General features: G+C 49.9%; 1 protein-coding gene across 1 annotated transcript; it reads right to left on the reverse strand.

Annotated features, from left to right (window-relative positions):
- Positions 1 to 1,242: 1,242 nt before the first annotated feature.
- On the reverse strand, positions 1,243 to 18,459 carry LOC144888642 (syntaxin-binding protein 1-like). The gene is made up of 6 exons (XM_078767279.1): positions 18,285 to 18,459; positions 18,073 to 18,182; positions 13,210 to 13,311; positions 12,263 to 12,339; positions 2,534 to 2,673; positions 1,243 to 2,376 (listed from the first exon to the last, which is right to left on the reverse strand). Exons 1-6 carry the CDS (start codon positions 18,430 to 18,432, stop codon positions 2,273 to 2,275), a joined length of 681 nt encoding a protein of 226 aa, XP_078623405.1. The 5' UTR covers positions 18,433 to 18,459; the 3' UTR covers positions 1,243 to 2,272.
- Positions 18,460 to 19,228: the final 769 nt, after the last annotated feature.

A 19,228-nucleotide genomic window follows, 5' to 3' on the forward strand; every position in this document is an offset into this window, starting at 1 on the left:
CAGCTGGAGCCACCGAAACTGCAGCCACAGCAGCGTGAGGCCTGGACGGCAGTTTGGAGCAGGGCCGCGAAGGGGCGGCGGCTGCCCAACGAGTCGATCGGTTGCAGGACCAGTTGGACTTCCCTATCCCGCCAGCCATCCATCCCCGCCAGTCCTATCATCATTCCCCGCGTGAGTCTGTCCTTGTTTGTTCTGTCCCTGGGTTAATTAAGACTGTAGGTAAGCTAGCGTTGCACTGTGTATCTAATCTCGTCTGTAAATAAACGTGCCTGCTTTCTTCCTACTTATATGTGTACATAATAAATCCAATTACGCTTCTGTACGTCTTCTTCCTCTTTGTATTCGGTCGCTTTAGAGTTTTCCCGATTGAATAGCGGTGGCGCGATCCGGCCAAAGTTTGGGGCAAATCGGGTATTAGTCGGGGAATAACTGTTCGGTCGCGGTAATACCACCGCTCGGTCAAAATAACATCTTAACCGCGTCCGTAACAATATTATAGGTGGGAATAATGTGAAACGGCATCTGTAATAATCAACCCCCTCTGCTTTCCCTTTACCTTCCCTGACCCCTCCTGCCCCCCCCAACCTCCCCACACCCACCCCCACACACAAGTAGTATGAAAAGGGGGGTTCTGAGATAAGATATCGAGCAGGTGAGTGAGCGATGGCGAGGGAAAACTAGTGGAACGAGCGAGAGCGTGTGGAACAAGTGTAAGCGAATGTACATGCGAGTGGTCCTGTGGAGATGTTTTGCCTCAGGACCCCCCCTTTTCATACTACTGCCCAGAGTAGTACCTTGAGTAACTCTAGCCTGGACAGGAAGAGGAAATGAGAGGATTCCATTTAGAGCAACACGTTGACGACGACAGGTTAGGAAGTCCGCCAGCCATAAGTGGAGATTTCCAAGGATACCATAAGAGGAGACTTTGATGAGAAGAGCGGGGTGCCAGACAGTATCAATGGCATGAGATATGTCAAGGGAGACGGTCCTGATTTCCTGTCTGGCATTGAGGACCTCCATCCATCGTTTTCTCTCTCTTTCTTTCTCTCTTTCTCCAACTCTGTCGTGGCCCTCACTTTGTGAATGCGGGGGTACACCATCCTGGATGTGGGGGATCTCTGGGTCGCTCTTGCAAGATCTATCAGCTGTCTCCATGCGGTGGACTTGTTCGAGAGAACTGTCTGGCGGTATACAACAACAACATCCGACCACGAGTTTAGGAAAGTAGACAAGAATAAGGAAGCTTTTGCAGGGTTCATGCTTTATTTCCTGCAGACAGGCATCCATGCATTTCAGTGACCAGGTCACACAAACACACCTATTCATTCAACATCTACAGCCTTCCTTGTCTCAGCATGCCATTTGATGTATCCAGGAAGGAACTTCATGAATGGATAGGCCAAGCGAAAGTCCAGAATTTCAAGCAGTTAAGGGGCTGCCTTCGAGTTTAGCAACATGGCTCTCAACCAGTGAAATGCATGGTCAGAGGACAATCACTTTGGAAACAGAATATTTTCACAAACGTGGGCGAAAGCTTATGGTGGACAGATGGTGGTGCAAGCATGCCTCAACTACGAAATAAACATGCTGTGACAAGTGCACAGCAACATATCACAAAATTCTAAAAGAACAGGACAGACTAACAAGTAAAACCTTTTCTCTACAGGTCCAGCACTCTTTCCCAGCCTGCTCACATTTGCATAGCTCAGGGAATACTCGAGGATGGTACGTGGACAGAGGTTGAAATACACTCCAGGACAAGCATAGGTGTACAATGAGCATGCTGGAAAACATGAAACAGGAGACATGCAGGAAGCCCGCAGAATTCTAAAATTGGCTTTTTCCGCCACTTGTCGGACTTGTAACTCCTGAATTGGTGATGCAGCCCATTTTGGTCCGAAGTAACATGATGTGCTTACTGCCATGCTTAAAAGAAACGGGGTGCAACTTACATGAGCAGGTGAGTAGACCATTGATGCCGAGTACCAACTCACATGTAGTTGTGAAACTCATTGAAAAATTGGGCTAGATCTGAGGTTATTCTCAGGTAAACAGATATGCATTTTGGGGTTAAAGCTGTAAGACCAGGCGTTGAGCTGAAGTTTTTTGGGGGTTGGGTGAGAGGGGAATGGGTGGAAGCAGCGTCTCTTGTGTTAAAATATTGAAATACGGGAATGCAAGGAAAGACGGAAAATGCTTCGGATGAAGCTTGCACTTAGGCCTCGGCAAATGACCAGGACTTGGATGCCCATTGTGCCAAGTGAGGGGGAGGTTATGCTTGACTAGAGTCTGAAAAGCCAACTCGACTTCCTGGCCTAAAATCTGGGTGTCGAAGATCGGTTATCAGGTCCTTGGGAGTCATCAAGTGGGTGGATCCTGATGAGGAGCATAGGGAGGGATACATGGATAAGAGAAATCAAGATCAGCATTACATTTCCCAGGAGGTGTATGAGGAAAGGCAAGGGGTGTGATGGTGAGATTAGTAATGAGAGTGCTATTTTATTGAAATAAAATGTAAAGGTTAAAAACCCACCCATAAGGACCTCCCAGTTTCCATTGGTTGCGGTGACCTCGTAAGCGCAACGCGTTTCTGCGTAGGTTGCTCCGCCGAGAACAAAGAGCAACAGTCGTGGACCGCTGCGGCCTTCATGCCAGCGGCCATACATTCTTCCACTGGAGGGGTCAAATAGGCGAGATTTCAGAGGTCATAATAAATAAGGAAAATTGCCATAAAGTATGAACGCTCAAGAAAGGTCTTCAAAGAAATTCTTAAAGGTCACGTGGGTTTGTGCGTGGGATCATTTAAATATTACTTTTACAAAATGGTGGAATTTTTCCCCCTCCACTCTTCCCTACCCCTTCTCAATGTTTTCATATACATTATTTTGTGGCGGACACAAAAGCCCACTGGCGTGGTGACATCATTCCACGCACCAAGTGGGCGGTGGCCACGCCCGAGGGGTAGGCGTGGCCTCATGATATACCCCGGGCGACCAGCCCGGAGGAGTACAGTGTTACAGTGTAGTCTTACAATAAAGACGTTTATATGTTACCGCTTGTCCGCTTCCTCCTTGCTCACAAGCAGCGCGCGTAACGCCGCGCTTCACTGGTGACCCTCGACGTTGGATCTGCCGGAGCGATCCTTCCACACGCGACGCCATCGCCATGGCCGCCTTCGTCAAACTTCCGGAATTTTGGGAGGCTCAGGCCGAAGTCTGGTTCGTCCAGGCCGAAGCCCAATTTCAGCTTCGGCACCTCACCGGCGATGACACGCGCTACTGCCACGTCGTCGCCTCCCTCGGGCCCGGCACGGCCGCTCGAGTTGTGTCCGTCCTTCGCCACCCACCGGACGGCCACAAGTACGAGGCACTCAAGCGGCTACTCCTAGCCACGTTCAGCCTCACGGACGACGCACGGGCCGACCGCCTCCTGGATCTCCCCGAGCTCGGTGAGACGCGCCCGTCGGTCCGAATGGACCATATGCTGTCACTGTTGGGCGACGAAGCCCCCGGTTCGCTATTCCGGGCGCTTTTCCGTTGCCAACTTCCAGCGCAGGTTCGCCTCGCGTTGGCCGGGACCGGGCTAACGGAACCCCGAGCATTGGCGGCCGAGGCGGACAAGTACTTCGCCGCTTCGGACACGCGGGCGAGCGTTGGCGTGGCCGTCACGGCCTTCGACGCTGCTGTTCCACAGCATCATCTTCTACAGCACGCTGAGTTTCAGCAGCATGCTGATACGCACCTCGTGAACGCCGCCACGCCCCGCCCACCGCCGCGGCGAAAACCGCCACCGCGGGGAAACCCGTCGACTCCACCGGCCTGGCGGAGCCAGCCGCGCTCCTCCAGCTCCACCACCTGGTGCTGGTTCCACGCCAAGTTCGGCCACGAAGCTCGGCGGTGTCATCCGCCGTGCTCCTTCAACGGGTCGGGAAACGCCCGGGCCGGCGCTCAATTGTGGCGATGAGCGCCGGCCGTTCGAGCAGCCTGCTGTTCATAACGGACACCTTCTCCGGGCGCCGTTACCTGTGCGACACGGGAGCACAGGTGAGTGTCATTCCCGCCGGCACGTCAGACAAGCACGCCGCGGGTGGGGGCCCCGCGCTGCTTGCCGCGAACGGGACGCCCATCCGTACGTACGGAAAACGCTGCCTCTCTCTGCGGTTTGGAGGGCAGGTTTTCCGATGGACGTTCGTCACCGCCGACGTGCCCATGGCACTGCTTGGCGCGGACTTCCTGTGCGCTAATGGGCTCCTGGTCGACGTCAAGCGCAGACGGCTTGTCCAGGCCGAGACGTTCAGCTCGCTCGCATGTGCGTTGCCCAGCTCAACGAGCGGCTTGCCAAGCGGCTTGCCGAACGATTCGGTTCCGGCCACGTTGGTCTGTACGCTTCCGGCAGCGGACGCATTCACCCGCCTCCTCGCCGGCTTCCCGGCCCTCACGCGGCCCACCTTCTCGGCGGGGGCCGTCAAGCACGGGGTGGCCCATCACATCCCCACCGTCGGGCCACCGGTCTACGCCCGGGCACGCCGCCTCGAGCCGACGAAGCTGGCGGTGGCAAAAGCGGAGTTCGCTACCCTGGAGCGACTCGGCATCGTTCGGCGCTCAGAGAGCGCTTGGGCGTCGCCGCTGCACATCGTGCCGAAGCCCGGCGGGGGATGGCGACCGTGCGGGGACTATCGCCGTCTCAATGACGCCACGACTCCCGACCGCTACCCCGTCCCCCACATTCAGGACTTTTCCGCCCGTTTGGCGGGCAGGTCCTTCTTCTCGAAGGTGGACCTCATACGCGGCTACCATCAGGTCCCCGTCAGGCCGGAGGACGTCCCGAAGATGGCGGTCATCACGCCATTCGGACTCTTCGAGTTCCTGCGCATGCCCTTCGGTCTGAAGAATGCGGCTCAGGCGTTCCAGCGACTGATGGACAGCGTCCTGCGCGACTTGGATTTTGTCTACGTCTACCTGGACGATATCCTCGTCGCCAGCGCGTCCCGCGAAGAGCACCTACGCCACCTCCGCACGCTCTTCGAACGCCTGGGCCAGCATGGCCTGATTGTGAACCCCGCAAAGTGCCGGTTCGGCGCCGCCACAATCGATTTTCTGGGGCACCGTGTCACCAGGCACGGAGCCATCCCCCTGCCGGCCAAGGTGGAGGCGGTGAAGGGGTTTCCGCGCCCCCGCACGATCAGAGGGCTGCAGGAGTTCCTGGGCATGGTGAACTTTTACCATCGGTTCCTGCCCCGTATCGCCCAGCTCCTGCGCCCCCTGCACGAAGCTCTCCGAGGTAAGCCGGGCAAAGGCGACGTTACCTGGACCGAGCAGATGGACACGGCGTTCACGGGCGCGAAGCTCGCCTTGGCTAACGCCACCATGCTCGCGCACCCGGCGCCCGATGCACCGATCGCCCTCACCACCGATGCCTCGGACTACGCGGTGGGCGCGGTGCACGAGCAATGGGTGCGTGGAGCTTGGCAACCGCTGGCGTTCTTTAGCCGGCAGCTTCGCCCGCCCGAACGCCGTTACAGTACCTTCGACCGCGAGTTGCTCGGACTTCACTTGGCGGTCAGGCACTTCCGCCATCTGCTCGAGGGCCGGGCGTTCACTGCCTTCGTCGACCACAAGCCGCTGATCTTCGCGATGGGCAAGGTCACCGAGCCGTGGTCGGCCTGGCAGCAGCGTCACCTCTCGGCCGTGTCCGAGTACACGACGGACATCCAGCACGTCGCGGGGAAGGACAACCCGGTGGCGGATTGCCTTTCCCGGGCCGTCGCCCACGCAGTCCACCTCGGCATCGACTATGCCCGGATGGCAGCGGACCAGGCCGCTGACCCCGACGTCCAGGCCTTGCGGACCGCCGTCACGGGCCTCCGCGTCACCGAGGTGCCGTTCGACGGCGCGGGCGCGGCCCTCTTGTGCGACGTCTCCCTCGGGCGTCCCCGCCCCATTGTGCCCGCGGGCTGGCAGCGCCAGGTGTTTGACGCCATCCACGGCCTGTCCCACCCGGGCGCGAGGGCCTCCCAAAGGCTGATCTCCGACAAGTTCGTCTGGCATGGCCTCCGGAAGGCCGTCCGCGGCTGGGCCAGGACATGCCTCGCGTGCCAGCGCGCCAAGGTGCACCGGCACACCCAGGCCCCGTTGGCCCCGTTCACGGTGCCGGAACGCCGGTTTGACCACGTCCACGTGGACCTGGTGGGACCTCTGCCCCCCCCCACGGGGTTTCACCCACGTCCTCACCATGGTGGACCGCACCACCCGGTGGCCGGAGGCCGTGCCGTTGGCGTCCACAACGGCGGCCGATGTCGCGCAGGCTTTCATCGCCACCTGGGTCGCCCGGTTCGGCGCCCCCTCAGACATCTCATCCGACCGCGGCCCCCAGTTCACCTCGGAGCTCTGGGGGGCGGTTGCGCAGGGGCTCGGGGTCCGGCTGCACCGAACCACGGCCTACCACCCCCAGGCTAACGGCCTGTGTGAGCGATTTCACCGCTCATTGAAGGCCGCGCTCCGGGCCACCCTCCGCGACGGCGGCTGGGTCGACAGGCTCCCCTGGGTCCTGCTGGGCCTCCGGACGGCGCCCAAGGAGGACCTGCGCGCATCCGCGGCGGAGTTGGTCTTCGGGCAACCGCTGCGGGTGCCGGGCGAGTTCCTCCCCGACTCCACGGCACCATGGTCCGCGGCACAGCAGCGCTCCGCTCTGCAAGAGACCGCCCAGAGGTTCGCCCCGGTGCCAACGGCATGCCACGGGCACCCACCGACGCACGTCGCCCCGGAGCTTCGCACGGCGGAGTACGTCTTCGTCCGCCACGATGCCCATCGGACACCACTGCGGCCCCCGTACGACGGGCCTTTCCGCGTGCTGGAGACCGGGGCGAAGCACTTCACCCTGGACATCGGCGGTACTCCTGACCGCGTTTCGGTAGACCGCCTCAAGCCGGCCCACCTCGATGTGGACCATCCACCGCCAGTGGCCCGACCCCCACGTCGGGGCCGCCCTCCTGCGGGCGGACCCCGGCACCGCCCAGCCCCGCCGCCACGCCGCCCCCCGATCCTGCACCCATCCCAGGAGCAGCCAGGGGCATCCCACCTGGCATCCCTGCACCCCGGACGCCGCCGATCGCCAGGGGGCGCTTCGGCCGGGTCATTCGTCTGCCCCGCAAACTGGCCCTCCAGGTGCGCGGGAATTCTGGGGGGGCGCGTGTGGCGGACACAAAAGCCCACTGGCGTGGTGACATCATTCCACGCACCAAGTGGGCGGTGGCCACGCCCGAGGGGTAGGCGTGGCCTCATGATATACCCCGGGCGACCAGCCCGGAGGAGTACAGTGTTACAGTGTAGTCTTACAATAAAGACGTTTATATGTTACCGCTTGTCCGCTTCCTCCTTGCTCACAAGCAGCGCGCGTAACGCCGCGCTTCAATTTACCTTTTCTTCTTTACTCCACTGTCCGAGTTTTTCCTTTTCTAAATTTTGCAACCCCTTCTCCATTCCCTGGACCAAGCAATATCTATATCTATATTTCCTCTTGGAAGGCAAATCCAACTGAAGGCAATCTCAGTTCCTTCCACCAAGCTTGGAACAAGTGTTTGTCTACCCTCAGGAGTGCCAGGAAGCACTATCTCTCCACACTCAAGATTGAAATCTCAAACCTGTCTCCATCCTCCAAATCCTGGTGGCGTCTTGTCAAATCCGTTTCTGGTGTTTGTTCCCCCTCCATCCCCTCCCTTACCTCAAATGGCGACACATTTGACACCGCACGTGACAAAGCCGAATGCCTCAACTCTGTGTTTGCGTCAAAATTTTGTGTCCCAAACCCATCTCTCTCTGTTCCCACCTTTCCCAGTCGAACCCAACTGCTCCTGGACTCTGTGTCCTTCTCTCCTGACAAGGTGGAGAAGTTTTTGTCAAACCTCGACTCTGATTCTGCAACTGGACCAGACGGCATCAGCCCACGGGTCCGAAAATCCTCCTCTGCCGCTCTATATCAACCTTTCTCTGTTCTTTTCACCCTCTCTTTTGCTCAAGGTCATCTGCCAGCATCTTGGAAATCAGCAAACATTACCGCTTTACACAAAAAATGTGCAAAAACAGATCCTTGCAACTGCAGACCAATCAGCCTGCTTATCAGCAAATTATCAGCAAAATCATGGAATCCATCATTGCTTCGGATATCAAATCCTTCCTCTTCTCCAATGGCTTGATCTCTGATCATCAATTTGGATTCAGACCAGGCCATTCTACTCTCGACATGCTGCTTCTGCTGCCTCAACGATGGATGGAGGTCCTCAATGCCAAACAGGAAATCAGAGCCGTCTCCCTTGACATATCACGTGCCTTCGACACGGTCTGGCACCCAGCTCTGCTCACCAAACTCTCCTCCTGTGGTATCCATGGAAATCTCCACTCATGGCTTGCGGACTTCCTCTCTGGTCGTAGGCAACGGGTGGCCCTGAATGGATTTCTCTCATCTCCTCCTCCTGTTCTGGCTGGAGTTCCCCAAGGCAGTGTTCTGGGCCCTGTGCTATTTCTGGTCTTCATGATGATCTCTCTGACTCTCCGGAAAATCCTCTCTATCTCTTTGCTGATGACTCCACTCTCTGCCGCTCCATTCCTCATCCCTCAGATCGGCAGTCTGCAGCCTCCTCACTCTCTGCAGACCTGGATAAAATCACAGACTGGTCAAACAAGTGGAACATGTCTTTCAATCCTGACAAATCCCACACTCTTACTATGTCTCTCTGAAAAGACCAACTGGAAAACCCTCCCATCTACTTTCTCAACAATCCTCTCCAAGAAGTTCTGTCGCTCAAGCTTTTGGGTCTCACTATCTGCCATGATCTTTCCTGGGATAACCACATTTCCAAGCTGGCCTCCAAAGCCAGTCGCCGACTGGGCATCCTCCTGTCGTGCAAAGTCCTTCCTTGGCACACCTGAGCTCCTCACCACATACAAGGCTTTCATCCGCAGCTCAATGGAAGAAAGCTCTCCCCTCTGGGCCAGTGCTCCTGCCTCACACCGAGCTCGGCTTCACGCTGTTGAAACCAAAGCTTTTTTTTGTTTTTTGTATCCTGAATCGAGGCTCGTGAAAGAGCTGACATTTACTTCACAAACAAATCAACCAGACAAATAAAATATATAAAAAGAGGGAGCGGAAGACAAGAGAAGGGGAAGCACACAAACACTTGAGAGCACACAACATTTAAGAGCAGGGACATGTGTGGGAGGGAGAGGGCTTGGGGGGAGGAGGCGTGGGAACGGGGGGGAGGGGGATCATTTCAGAATCATTGGAATCTCCTGCGATGAAGCTAACTCCGAGGGCCTTTCACTCACTCACCGCAGGCTGGTTGGTGGTTTTTCTGTCTTCTACCGACTCCTCTCCAGCCTTGCTCCCCCAGCTCTCTCTGTGCTCTGTCCCCCTAATATTCCTACAGGTCGCACAAGATCTGCCAGCAACCCTCTTATGGTGAAACTGCCAAAATCTAGGCTCTCTGCTCACCTTCACTCTTTCATTCCCCTTTTTTCCCGCCTCTGGAATAAACTCCCCCACTCCCTTCAATCCCACTCCTCCCTCCTCGTCTTTAAAACAGCTGTTCACCACCATCTCTTATCTTCCCCCATCCAAAACCTTGATCTTTTCTACCCCTGTTAATTCACCCCAGATACACTTTTTTTGAAATTCCAACTTCTTTCCTGGAAGTCCTTGCAGTGTTGATGTGTTTTATACCTATCCCACCTCCCCCCAAGCCCTCCCCCTCCCACATTTCTCTCGATGTCCTTGCTCTCAAATGTTGTGTTTGTGTCCTTCCCCCTCTCTCCCCATCTTGTGTTCCGCTCCTCTTATTTTGTGTTTTATGTGTCGGTTGCCTTTTTGTGTGATTAATGTCAGCTCTTTCACGAGCCACGATCTTGTATACAAAAAAAAGAAGATCATTAAATTCCAAAATAATTTAGCTGGTGTCAATGATAGAATGGATCTTGAAGACGGACCCTTTCCTCACCCTATAAAATGACAGGAAATAGAGATCCCCACAGGGCTCGTGCAAATACAGGAAATAGAACAAATATAAATTGAATCTGTTGATTTTTAATGCGGAACTTTTGAAATGACATATTCCGCCACAGAATACCTGGCATGCATGCGCAGAAACCTCAATAAATGGCGGCATTCACAGCATCATAAAGTATATAGTGTGTCGGAGATAAGGATTGTTAATTAAAATGGTTCACCAAGCTTCTAAAATAAGCTGAAAATACTTGGAAAAGTACCACAGAGGAAGTGCTGTGCCTTTGTACAACGAAAGACTTGGAAAACTTTCTCAGCTCGCCAAACGGGGAGCTGCCCTTCATGAAAACTCCCGATGATGTAGACTGGGGCAAGGCCCAAGTGTAAATCCCCGAAGGATTGCTACCATTGAATGGACTGTGTATCTGGATTGATTGTTTATGAACACCAATGGGAAGGACATATCTAGGGTTTATGAATGTTTAAGGTAAGTTGAAAATAACGACATTTACTATGCATTATGTTGGAAAAGAGGGTGGGATGGGGGGCAGGTGGGATATACGGCCTACGGGAGCTGCGATGGCTGTCGTAAATACATTGTTTGTTTGGTTACGTAGCCACAAGAGAAATTAAACAACATTTTTGCATCAATGGCTAAAAGTTGAAGTGTCCGTCTATGTGTGTATATGTTTTTTTCCGGCTTTCGTAGATCACGTCATTTTACCACGCCCCTCTCGTTCGCCAGACCTTTCGCAAACTGCAAGCGGGATGCTTCGCAGCCTTTCTCGCATATGCAGGAAGTGATATGTTGGAACAAGGAACTTTAGTGAACAAAGCAACTTCATTTATCAACATTATACACCTCCTAACCAGGCACTGCTTAGTTTTGTCTCCACACCAGTCACCACTACTGTGGCATTCGAGCGGCGACACCGGCGGGTCTTCTCTGTGCTGCTGCCGGCAGTTGAGGCTGGCCAGCCCGGCGACGCTTTAGGGCTGCCTGGTCCACGTACTTACCGAGCTGATCGTTGAAGGCCTTCTTCATGTTCGGCACTGCGTTGAGCGCAGAGAGTGTCCTGAAGGGTTCACCTGCATATGTGGACTCACTTGCTTCGCGCATATCTGGTTACCTTGAGAACGAGTTTCCAAGAACAACGTGAAGAACAAGCTTGCTGCGATCTTCCTTCCCGATATCCATGTTTTCACTGTGGGTCATCTTCACAATGTAGTCAAGGAAGCTACTTGAACTTTCCTTCCCATGAGCAAGCTCTGCTTATCCTTGATATAGAGCGCTTTTAGCTGCATGTGTTTTGTTTGTTCTTGTCATTTGTTGTATATTTTTGTGATATTTTTCATGTTGTTTTATTTTAATTTTATATTTCTTTCTTTTATTATACTTTATTTCCTTTTTCTACATCAAATGTTGTCATTTTATTTATCAGTTTTCAAATTTTCATAACAATCGGCAACGGATTTTCATTAAATTTTCATAACAATCGGCAAACAAACTTTTAAACATTGGACGAACTTTTTAACATTGGACGCTATTTTGTTGAACAAACCAAATTCCGTGTTGACTTGAACATTTCGAAAAGGTTGTGACTCACTCGGAACATGCGCAAGCAAAACACAAAGAGGATCTCAGGGTGGTATTCATGAACAAAAGCAAATTAAGGTTCAGCTCAGTAATCAAAGAATGAAAAATCACTCATCGAGCGACGCTTGCCAAAAGATAATAAAGCAGAATGGCACTCTGTAGAGCATCCTTTTGACCTCAAAAATAATTGGTGGTTGAATTCAGTGACCTGATATGCAAATCGTCTTCAAATTTTAAGTTAATCAAATTAAAATTGACAATTTTAGAAATCTGAAAAAAGTGCTTGACCTTTGGACTATGTTGACCTTTTGACCTCAATAAATAGGATTCTGTGAGACCACCAAATCTACCATTTGGTGAAGTTTCGTGAAGATTGGTTTGAAGAAGATTGATTCCTTTCATTGATCTTCATTCAAACAATCTGTATAATGTAAATCAGATCATCATGTCTCAAGCTTCACAAAGGGTTATGTTGTCATAGGTAGGAGAGCTCCTTGATGGCTGGCGTGTACAAATAAAGAGTTTTCAGAAGGAATTGCTGTTTGTTTTTATAATCATGATGGAAGTTTCTATCATGCAAAATTGCTTTGGCATCATTTAACAGCTTCAAAATAATTTTGAAAATGAAAATACCATCACATGTCATGGCCTTAAACAGTGGACATAGCCTACCTTCCGGCAGCTCCTCCCGCAGTGCTACGCGACACAAAGGGCCACTGTCGAGCGTCCAGCTTGTCCTCGATCGCATCCTGAATGACGAAATTAACAATAACAGGAACAACTCGAGAGTTCATGGAATCCATTACACCAATGCTGTCTTGAGAAACAAGGACATGGGTGGTGCCGACGAGTGGCAAATTGAATTGGTCGTTATGATGTAAAATGCCATAATATTTTGTCAAAGTACAACTCAACGAAAGGGGTTTTGAAAGTGGAACAAGGTGATTTGTGTTCTACATCGTTCGGCTTTATAGAATTTTAAATAAAATAAAGATTTTAAAGGTTGTAAAAAAAAAATTCCGGAATTGTACCGCTGTTGATGCAGTGTCTTTTACATCACCTTAGTTAACACATTTCATTCGGTTTCTGTGCCTGTTGTTTGTGTCCTTTATGACGTCCTTAAAAACAGGAAGGTTCCTGTTTGGAATGATTTTCAATTTTTTTTGACTGCCAGACAGGTAGACAGAGTAATAAACCTGACTCCTCTCTGCGCATGCGCAATCGGGATTAATTGAAGCCAAAGACCTGCTAGACTGCAGGTTTGTTTTCCGATTCATGTTCCGATTAGTGTTCAAAACATAACATTCAATTGAAATAAAGTTGTTCCTGAATCATAAACTGCCGTTTGAAGATAGAAGGACAGACAGACAGACAGAAGTGAACCAATTGATTAACCCTGGTTTTCGCTTCACTTGCGCGGGGTGACAATATTGATACAACGAAAAAGAAAATAAATTATTATATATTCCCTGATTACTTCTTAATTTATTTGATTCTTTTCCAGCAGAGACAGCAGGGAGTAAAATAACAATAAAAGAGAAGCAATATATAGTGCAGACTATTGTAATGACCAGTGGTGGTCATTTCAAATGCAGGGTAAGAGGGAGTGGATGACTTGCTTGCATGACATCCTTGAGCAGAGGAACCCAGCGTGACAGCTGATACGTCTTTTCACCTGGCCACTCTCGGCGTTCTGGTCCACGCCGGCGCCTGGTCGTAGACTAGAAAGCAGAAAGCAGTATTACAAGGTTTGAACCACCTTTAGAGGCCATTTTTTTCTGCAGAGCTTCCCTGCAGGGCAGGGGTTGGCCTTTTTTGCCTTTTTTGGGCACCGTGGTCCCATTTTTAAAGCAATGTTTTATGGCAGGATGCTCTTCCTGCCGCCAACCCTGTTCGTCGCCTCTTGCAACACACAGGGAATTGTCAGTGAACTGGGACTCAATTTGCCGACCCCAGAAGGATGACAGGCTGAGTCAACCCCCCTGGCGTTAATTCAGCGATCGACCCGGATTTGAACCTCCGATGCTAGGATCCCAAGCCGGCACCCTAACCGCTAAGCCAACACCAGGCTCAATATTACAAGGTGTGATGTCGTAAACAGAATTTGCTTTTCCAAACCCTTGCTTTCAAAAAAACACGATTGAGGGTCCATCTATCTTTTACTTGTGCAACTAGTAGGGCATTCGGTCGAGGGCATACCTCTGCCCAGATGAACAGTTTACATTTTGTATCCCACTTTTGGTGTGAGTCATCGTTTTTTGACGAATCTCTTCCCTTCGTTGGCGTGCTCACTCAGCATTGTGCGACATCTGTATAGTCCAATGCGGGACCCACAGCGTCTACCACAAACATCACAGGTATAGCCTGGGCCTTGCAGAGATGGACATTGGCAGATTTTCCTTTCTTGCCTCCACCGTCTCGCGGTAGCAAGTGTCCCAGGTCTTTGCGGCAAATGTTATGGCAAGCTAACCTGTTTGTGGCCTGATGTTCACAGGTGGCAGCTGGAATGGCCCAAGACTTGAGTATAGTTGTCCAAATTTACCAAATTTACCAAAAATTAACCAAACTTACCAAATTTAAGTTGTCCATAGAAAAACGCTCCTGGGATTATATGGTCCTCCATGCGTGTGAGGTGTCCTGAACAACGAAGCTGGGCTTGCATCAGGAAATACTCAATTCCTTGGATGCGACAGTTGTCTAGGATTGTGGTGTTTGGTATTCTGTCTTGCCGGGTGATGCCAGAATCTTGCGAAGGCATCGCATATGGAATTGATCAAGGTGTTTCATATGGTGAAACTGATAGGCCGTATCTGGATCCGGACCTGAACAAAAATCTAATCGGCTTGTTCTTGTCACCGAACCAACTCATCCAACTTGTTTTGTCACGACTCGTCCACAACATTTTGAGATACCCTGCTCACAGACAAACAAATAGACAGGGTTGAAAACCCAACCTCCGTCCATCTTTGATGGCTGGCAGAGGTAAAGATGGTGGGAGTTTTCACACCTTCTCATACTTTCCTTTCCGTGTCCTATCACTCCTCCCTCTCTTTCCGTCAATTTTAATTTTCGCTGTTTAGTGCCCCTCGACCTCACTTAGGCATGTACAGTCACGTGAAAAAGTAAGTACACCCCATGTAAAGTTTTGACTTTCAACATATTTCAACATACAGCTATTTGATCTTCATTTCAACAATATTGATAGATAAAGGTGATATAATATAACAAATATCATGAAACATTTACATTTTGTAGTCCATTGTATAATTTAAATAAACATAAATGCAAATTTCGCATGTGGAAAAAGTAAGTACACCCTTGGCTCTCATAGGTGGTATTGCCCCCTTTGGCAGAAACAACCTCAAGTAGGCGTTTCTTATAACTGTCGACCAGTCTCTGACATCGACTGGGAGAAATTGTTGCCCACTCCTCCATGCAGAATTCTTTCAGCTGTGCGATGTTTGAGGGGTTTATTGCATGCATAGCTCGTTTCAAATCCCCCCACAACATCTCGATGGGATTTAGATCCGGGCTTTGACTTGGCCATTTCAGAACCCTCCATTTCTTTCTTTTCAGCCATTCCTTGGTGGATTTACGAGTATGTTTCGGGACATTGTCATGTTGCAAGGTCCACCTTCGGTTGAGCTTCAACTTTCTGACAGATGGCCTCACATTATCCTCAAGCACCCTCTGGTACAATGAAGAATTCATAGTGGATTATATGATGGTGAGCTGCCCAGGCCCTGATGCAGCAAAGCTGCCCCAAACCGTAATATTTCCACCACCATGCTTTACCGTTGGTGTTGGAACCCATCTGTGGATCGGTCCCATCGGCCGATGGGTCTGCGCCATCTGTGGATGTGTTGTTCACCTTGAAGGAATGTGTATGCATCATAATTCATCTCTGTTAAATTCTGTTTAACGTATTGTATCCGTATTCCGTAAATTGTATCCGTAATTGTATCCGTAATTGTATCCGTATTGTATCCGTAAATTCTGTTTAACGTATTGTATTGTTTGTGTTAAAAATCATCTCTGTTAAATTCCTACCACATGTAATTCCAATGACTGTGTACCTGATTGAAGAGCACCATTCTGTCAACACATTCCTTCAAGGTGAACAACACATCCGCAGATGGCGCAGACCCATCGGCCGATGGGACCGATCCACAGATGGGTTCCAACATTGGTATCAGGTTCTTGTGGTCAAAAGCTGTCTTTGGTTTTCGCCAACATGTCTTCTGGTACTGTGGCCAAATAGCTTAACCGTTGACTCATCTGTCCAGACCACATTGTTCCAGAAGTGCTCGTCTTTGCCTAGGTGTTCATTGGCAAACTTTAGTCTTGCCCTGATGTTCTTTCCGGACAGCAAAGGTTTCCTCCTGGCACACCACCCATGTATATCAAATTTGTGCAGCATCTGTCTCATGGTAGACTCGTGCACTTTGACATCAACAGTGGCAAGAGCTAGCTGTAGGTCCCGTGATGACATTCTGGGGTTGTTAGAGACTTCTTTCAGCATATTGCGGTCTGCTCTCGGGCTGAACTTGCTGGGGCGGCCTTGCCTGAACAAGTTGGCAATTGTTTGGAATCTTCTCCACTTGTAGATGATGTTCCGGACAGTCGAATGATTGATTTCAAATTGTTTGGAGATCTTTTTAAATCCCTCCCCAGACTCGTAGGCATCCACAGTCATGTGAAAAAGTCAGTACACCCCATGTAAAGTTTTTACTTTTTCAACATATTTCAACATACAGCTCTTTGATCTTCATTTCAACGATATTGATAGATAAAGGTGATATTATATAACAAATATCATGAAACATTTACATTTTGTAGTCCATTGTATAATTTAAATAAACATGAATGCAAATTTCGCATGTGGAAAAAGTAAGTACACCCCGTCATTTATCACGACTTCAAATACCTAAAATTAGAATCAGGTGCACCAGCTCAGGTGCAAATGATTAGAACATCGTCAGAGAGGATCTTGGAGGAACCTGTCTTATTTAAACCTCAGACATTTAGTTTGGTTTCCTCTTTGTTGTTGAAGTGTGCGGCATCACCATGCCTAGATCAAAAGAGCTCTCTGAGGCCTTCAGAAAGAAGGTTATAGATGCCTCCGAGTCTGGGAAGGGATTTAAAAAGATCTCCAAACAATTTGAAATCAATCATTCGACTGTCCGGAAGATCATCTAAAAGCAGTGGAGCAGATTCCAAACAACTGCCAACTTGTTCAGGCCAGGCCGCCCCAGCAAGTTCAGCCCGAGAGCAGACCACAATATGCTGAAAGAAGTCTCTAAGAACCCCAGAATGTCATCACGGGACCTACAGGTAGCTCTTGCCACTGTTGATGTCAAAGTGCACGAGTCTACCATTAGAAAGAGGCTGCACAAATTTGATCTACATGGGAGGTGTGCCAGGAGGAAACTTTTGCTGTCCAGAAAGAACATCAGGGCAAGACTAAAGTTTGCCAATGAACACCGAGGCAAAGACCAGCACTTCTGGAACAATGTGCTCTGGACAGATGAGTCAAAGGTAGAGCTATTTGGCCACAATACCAGAAGACATGTTTGGCGAAAACCAAAGACAGCATTTGACCACAAGAACCTGATACCAACTGTAAAGCATGGTGGTGGAAATATTATGGTTTTGGGGCAGCTTTGCTGCATCAGGGCCTGGGCAGCTCACCATCATAGAATCCACTATGAATTCTTCATTGTACCAGAGGGTGCTTGAGGATAATGCGAGGCCATCTGTCGGAAAGTTGAAGCTCAACCGAAGGTGGACCTTGCAACATGACAATGACCCTAAACATACCAGTAAATCCACCAAGAAATGGCTGAGAAGAAAGAAATGGAGGGTTCTGGAATGGCCAAGTCAAAGCCTGGATCTAAATCCCATCGAGATGTTGTGGGGGGATTTGAAACGAGCTGTGCATGCAAGAAACCCCTCAAACATCGCACAGCTGAAAGAATTCTGCATGGAGGAGTGGGCAAAAATTTATCCCAGTCGGTGTCAGAGACTGGTAGAGTTATAAGAAACGCCTACTTGAGGTTGTTTCTGCCAAAGGGGGCAATACCACCGATTAGAGCCAAGGGTGTACTTACTTTTTCCACATGCGAAATTTGCATTTATGTTTATTTAAATTATACAATGGGCTACAAAATGTAAATGTTTCATGATATTTGTTATATTATATCACCTTTATCTGTCAGTATTGTTGAAATGATGATCAAATAGCTGTATGTTGAAATATGTTGAAAAAGTCAAAACTTTACATGGGGTGTACTTACTTTTTCACGTGACTGTATGTACTAAGTAGACAGACTTTTTTTTACAACTGGAATGAATGGAGAATTTTTTTTCCCTTGATTTTCAGTTGCTCTATCAATGGAAGCCATTATGGATAAAAGACTCAAGGAAAGGAAGGTGGGATAGAACGGTAATAATCTCAAGCATAGTGAACATTTGATACCTACATTGCTGATGATGGGCACGCCAAGGTGGGCCATGTTGGTGATTATCTCAGCATCTTCCGGGGGAATTTTGGCGTGCTCAATCAACCGCTGAAGGTTCTCCTCCGTCACACCTGGTGGGACAAACGTTGCTTAACACTTACACCAGACAGCAACTTGTTAACGACGTAAACTGAACAGAAATTGAAGCTGTCGTTGTGCCCGGAGAGACTCACCATTTTTGTTCAGTATGTACAGCAGGATGACACGGATCTTGTCATGGACGGAGACCGTTCCATCAAGCAGGACGGGTACGATGAGCCGCATCGGGTCCTTAAGTTTCTCACCATCTGCGTCCGTGCCCGTTGCCAGGTCCTTTTTCATGGTAACATGATACAGCTCAGTTCAACAAGTGCCAAATAGTCATGTAATCACTCAATTTCATCTATCTATAATTCCAGTAATCTCTGTCTGTCTGTACGTTTGTCTGTGACCGCTGTTTCTCGACAACCACGGGTCCGATATACTTTTAACTTGCCAGGTATATTGCTGGGGACCCGAGGATGTGCCTTTTCAAGGTTTCATATTAATCGGACAATTACTTACCGAGCTATGTCCAAAAAACGATTCAACCAATCAGAGAGCAGCGAACGATCGCGTGTGCCGAACGTGGCGGACACACTCTGCCTCGGATGGCACATTTGACAGCGTATTCATTTATTTCACGTTTGCAAACTATGTTGGCGTTAAACGATGTTTTACAACTAATAAAACCGAATTTGCGATTCATTCGCTTTCCTGCGCGTTTGTGCACGCGATGGCGATTTCTTTACCAAACTCCGGAAGCCGTTCGCTTTGGACCAAACCATTGCATGTAAATAGAGGGGGGGGTTCTGTGGTCGTTGCGAATGGACCAAACCATTCATGTAAATAGAGGGGGGGGATTGTCACTGTACTCGCAAGCCGTTCGCCGTTCGCTTTGGCGTTGCGAATGGACCAAACCATTTCATGTAAATAGAGGGGGGGGGATATAATTTTAGATAGATATATAGTACGGGCATATATATAGTACGGGCATGCCCTAGTGAATACAAAAGTGACATCAAACATATACCCTTTGGCAATGATCATCTTATTGCTGGGAAATATTCGAATTGGTCAGTAATATCAAACATATCTG

This window comes from Myxine glutinosa, chromosome 13, assembly GCF_964187855.1.
Source record: "Myxine glutinosa chromosome 13, kmMyxGlut1.1, whole genome shotgun sequence".
In the NCBI taxonomy this organism is placed as follows: domain Eukaryota; kingdom Metazoa; phylum Chordata; class Myxini; order Myxiniformes; family Myxinidae; genus Myxine; species Myxine glutinosa.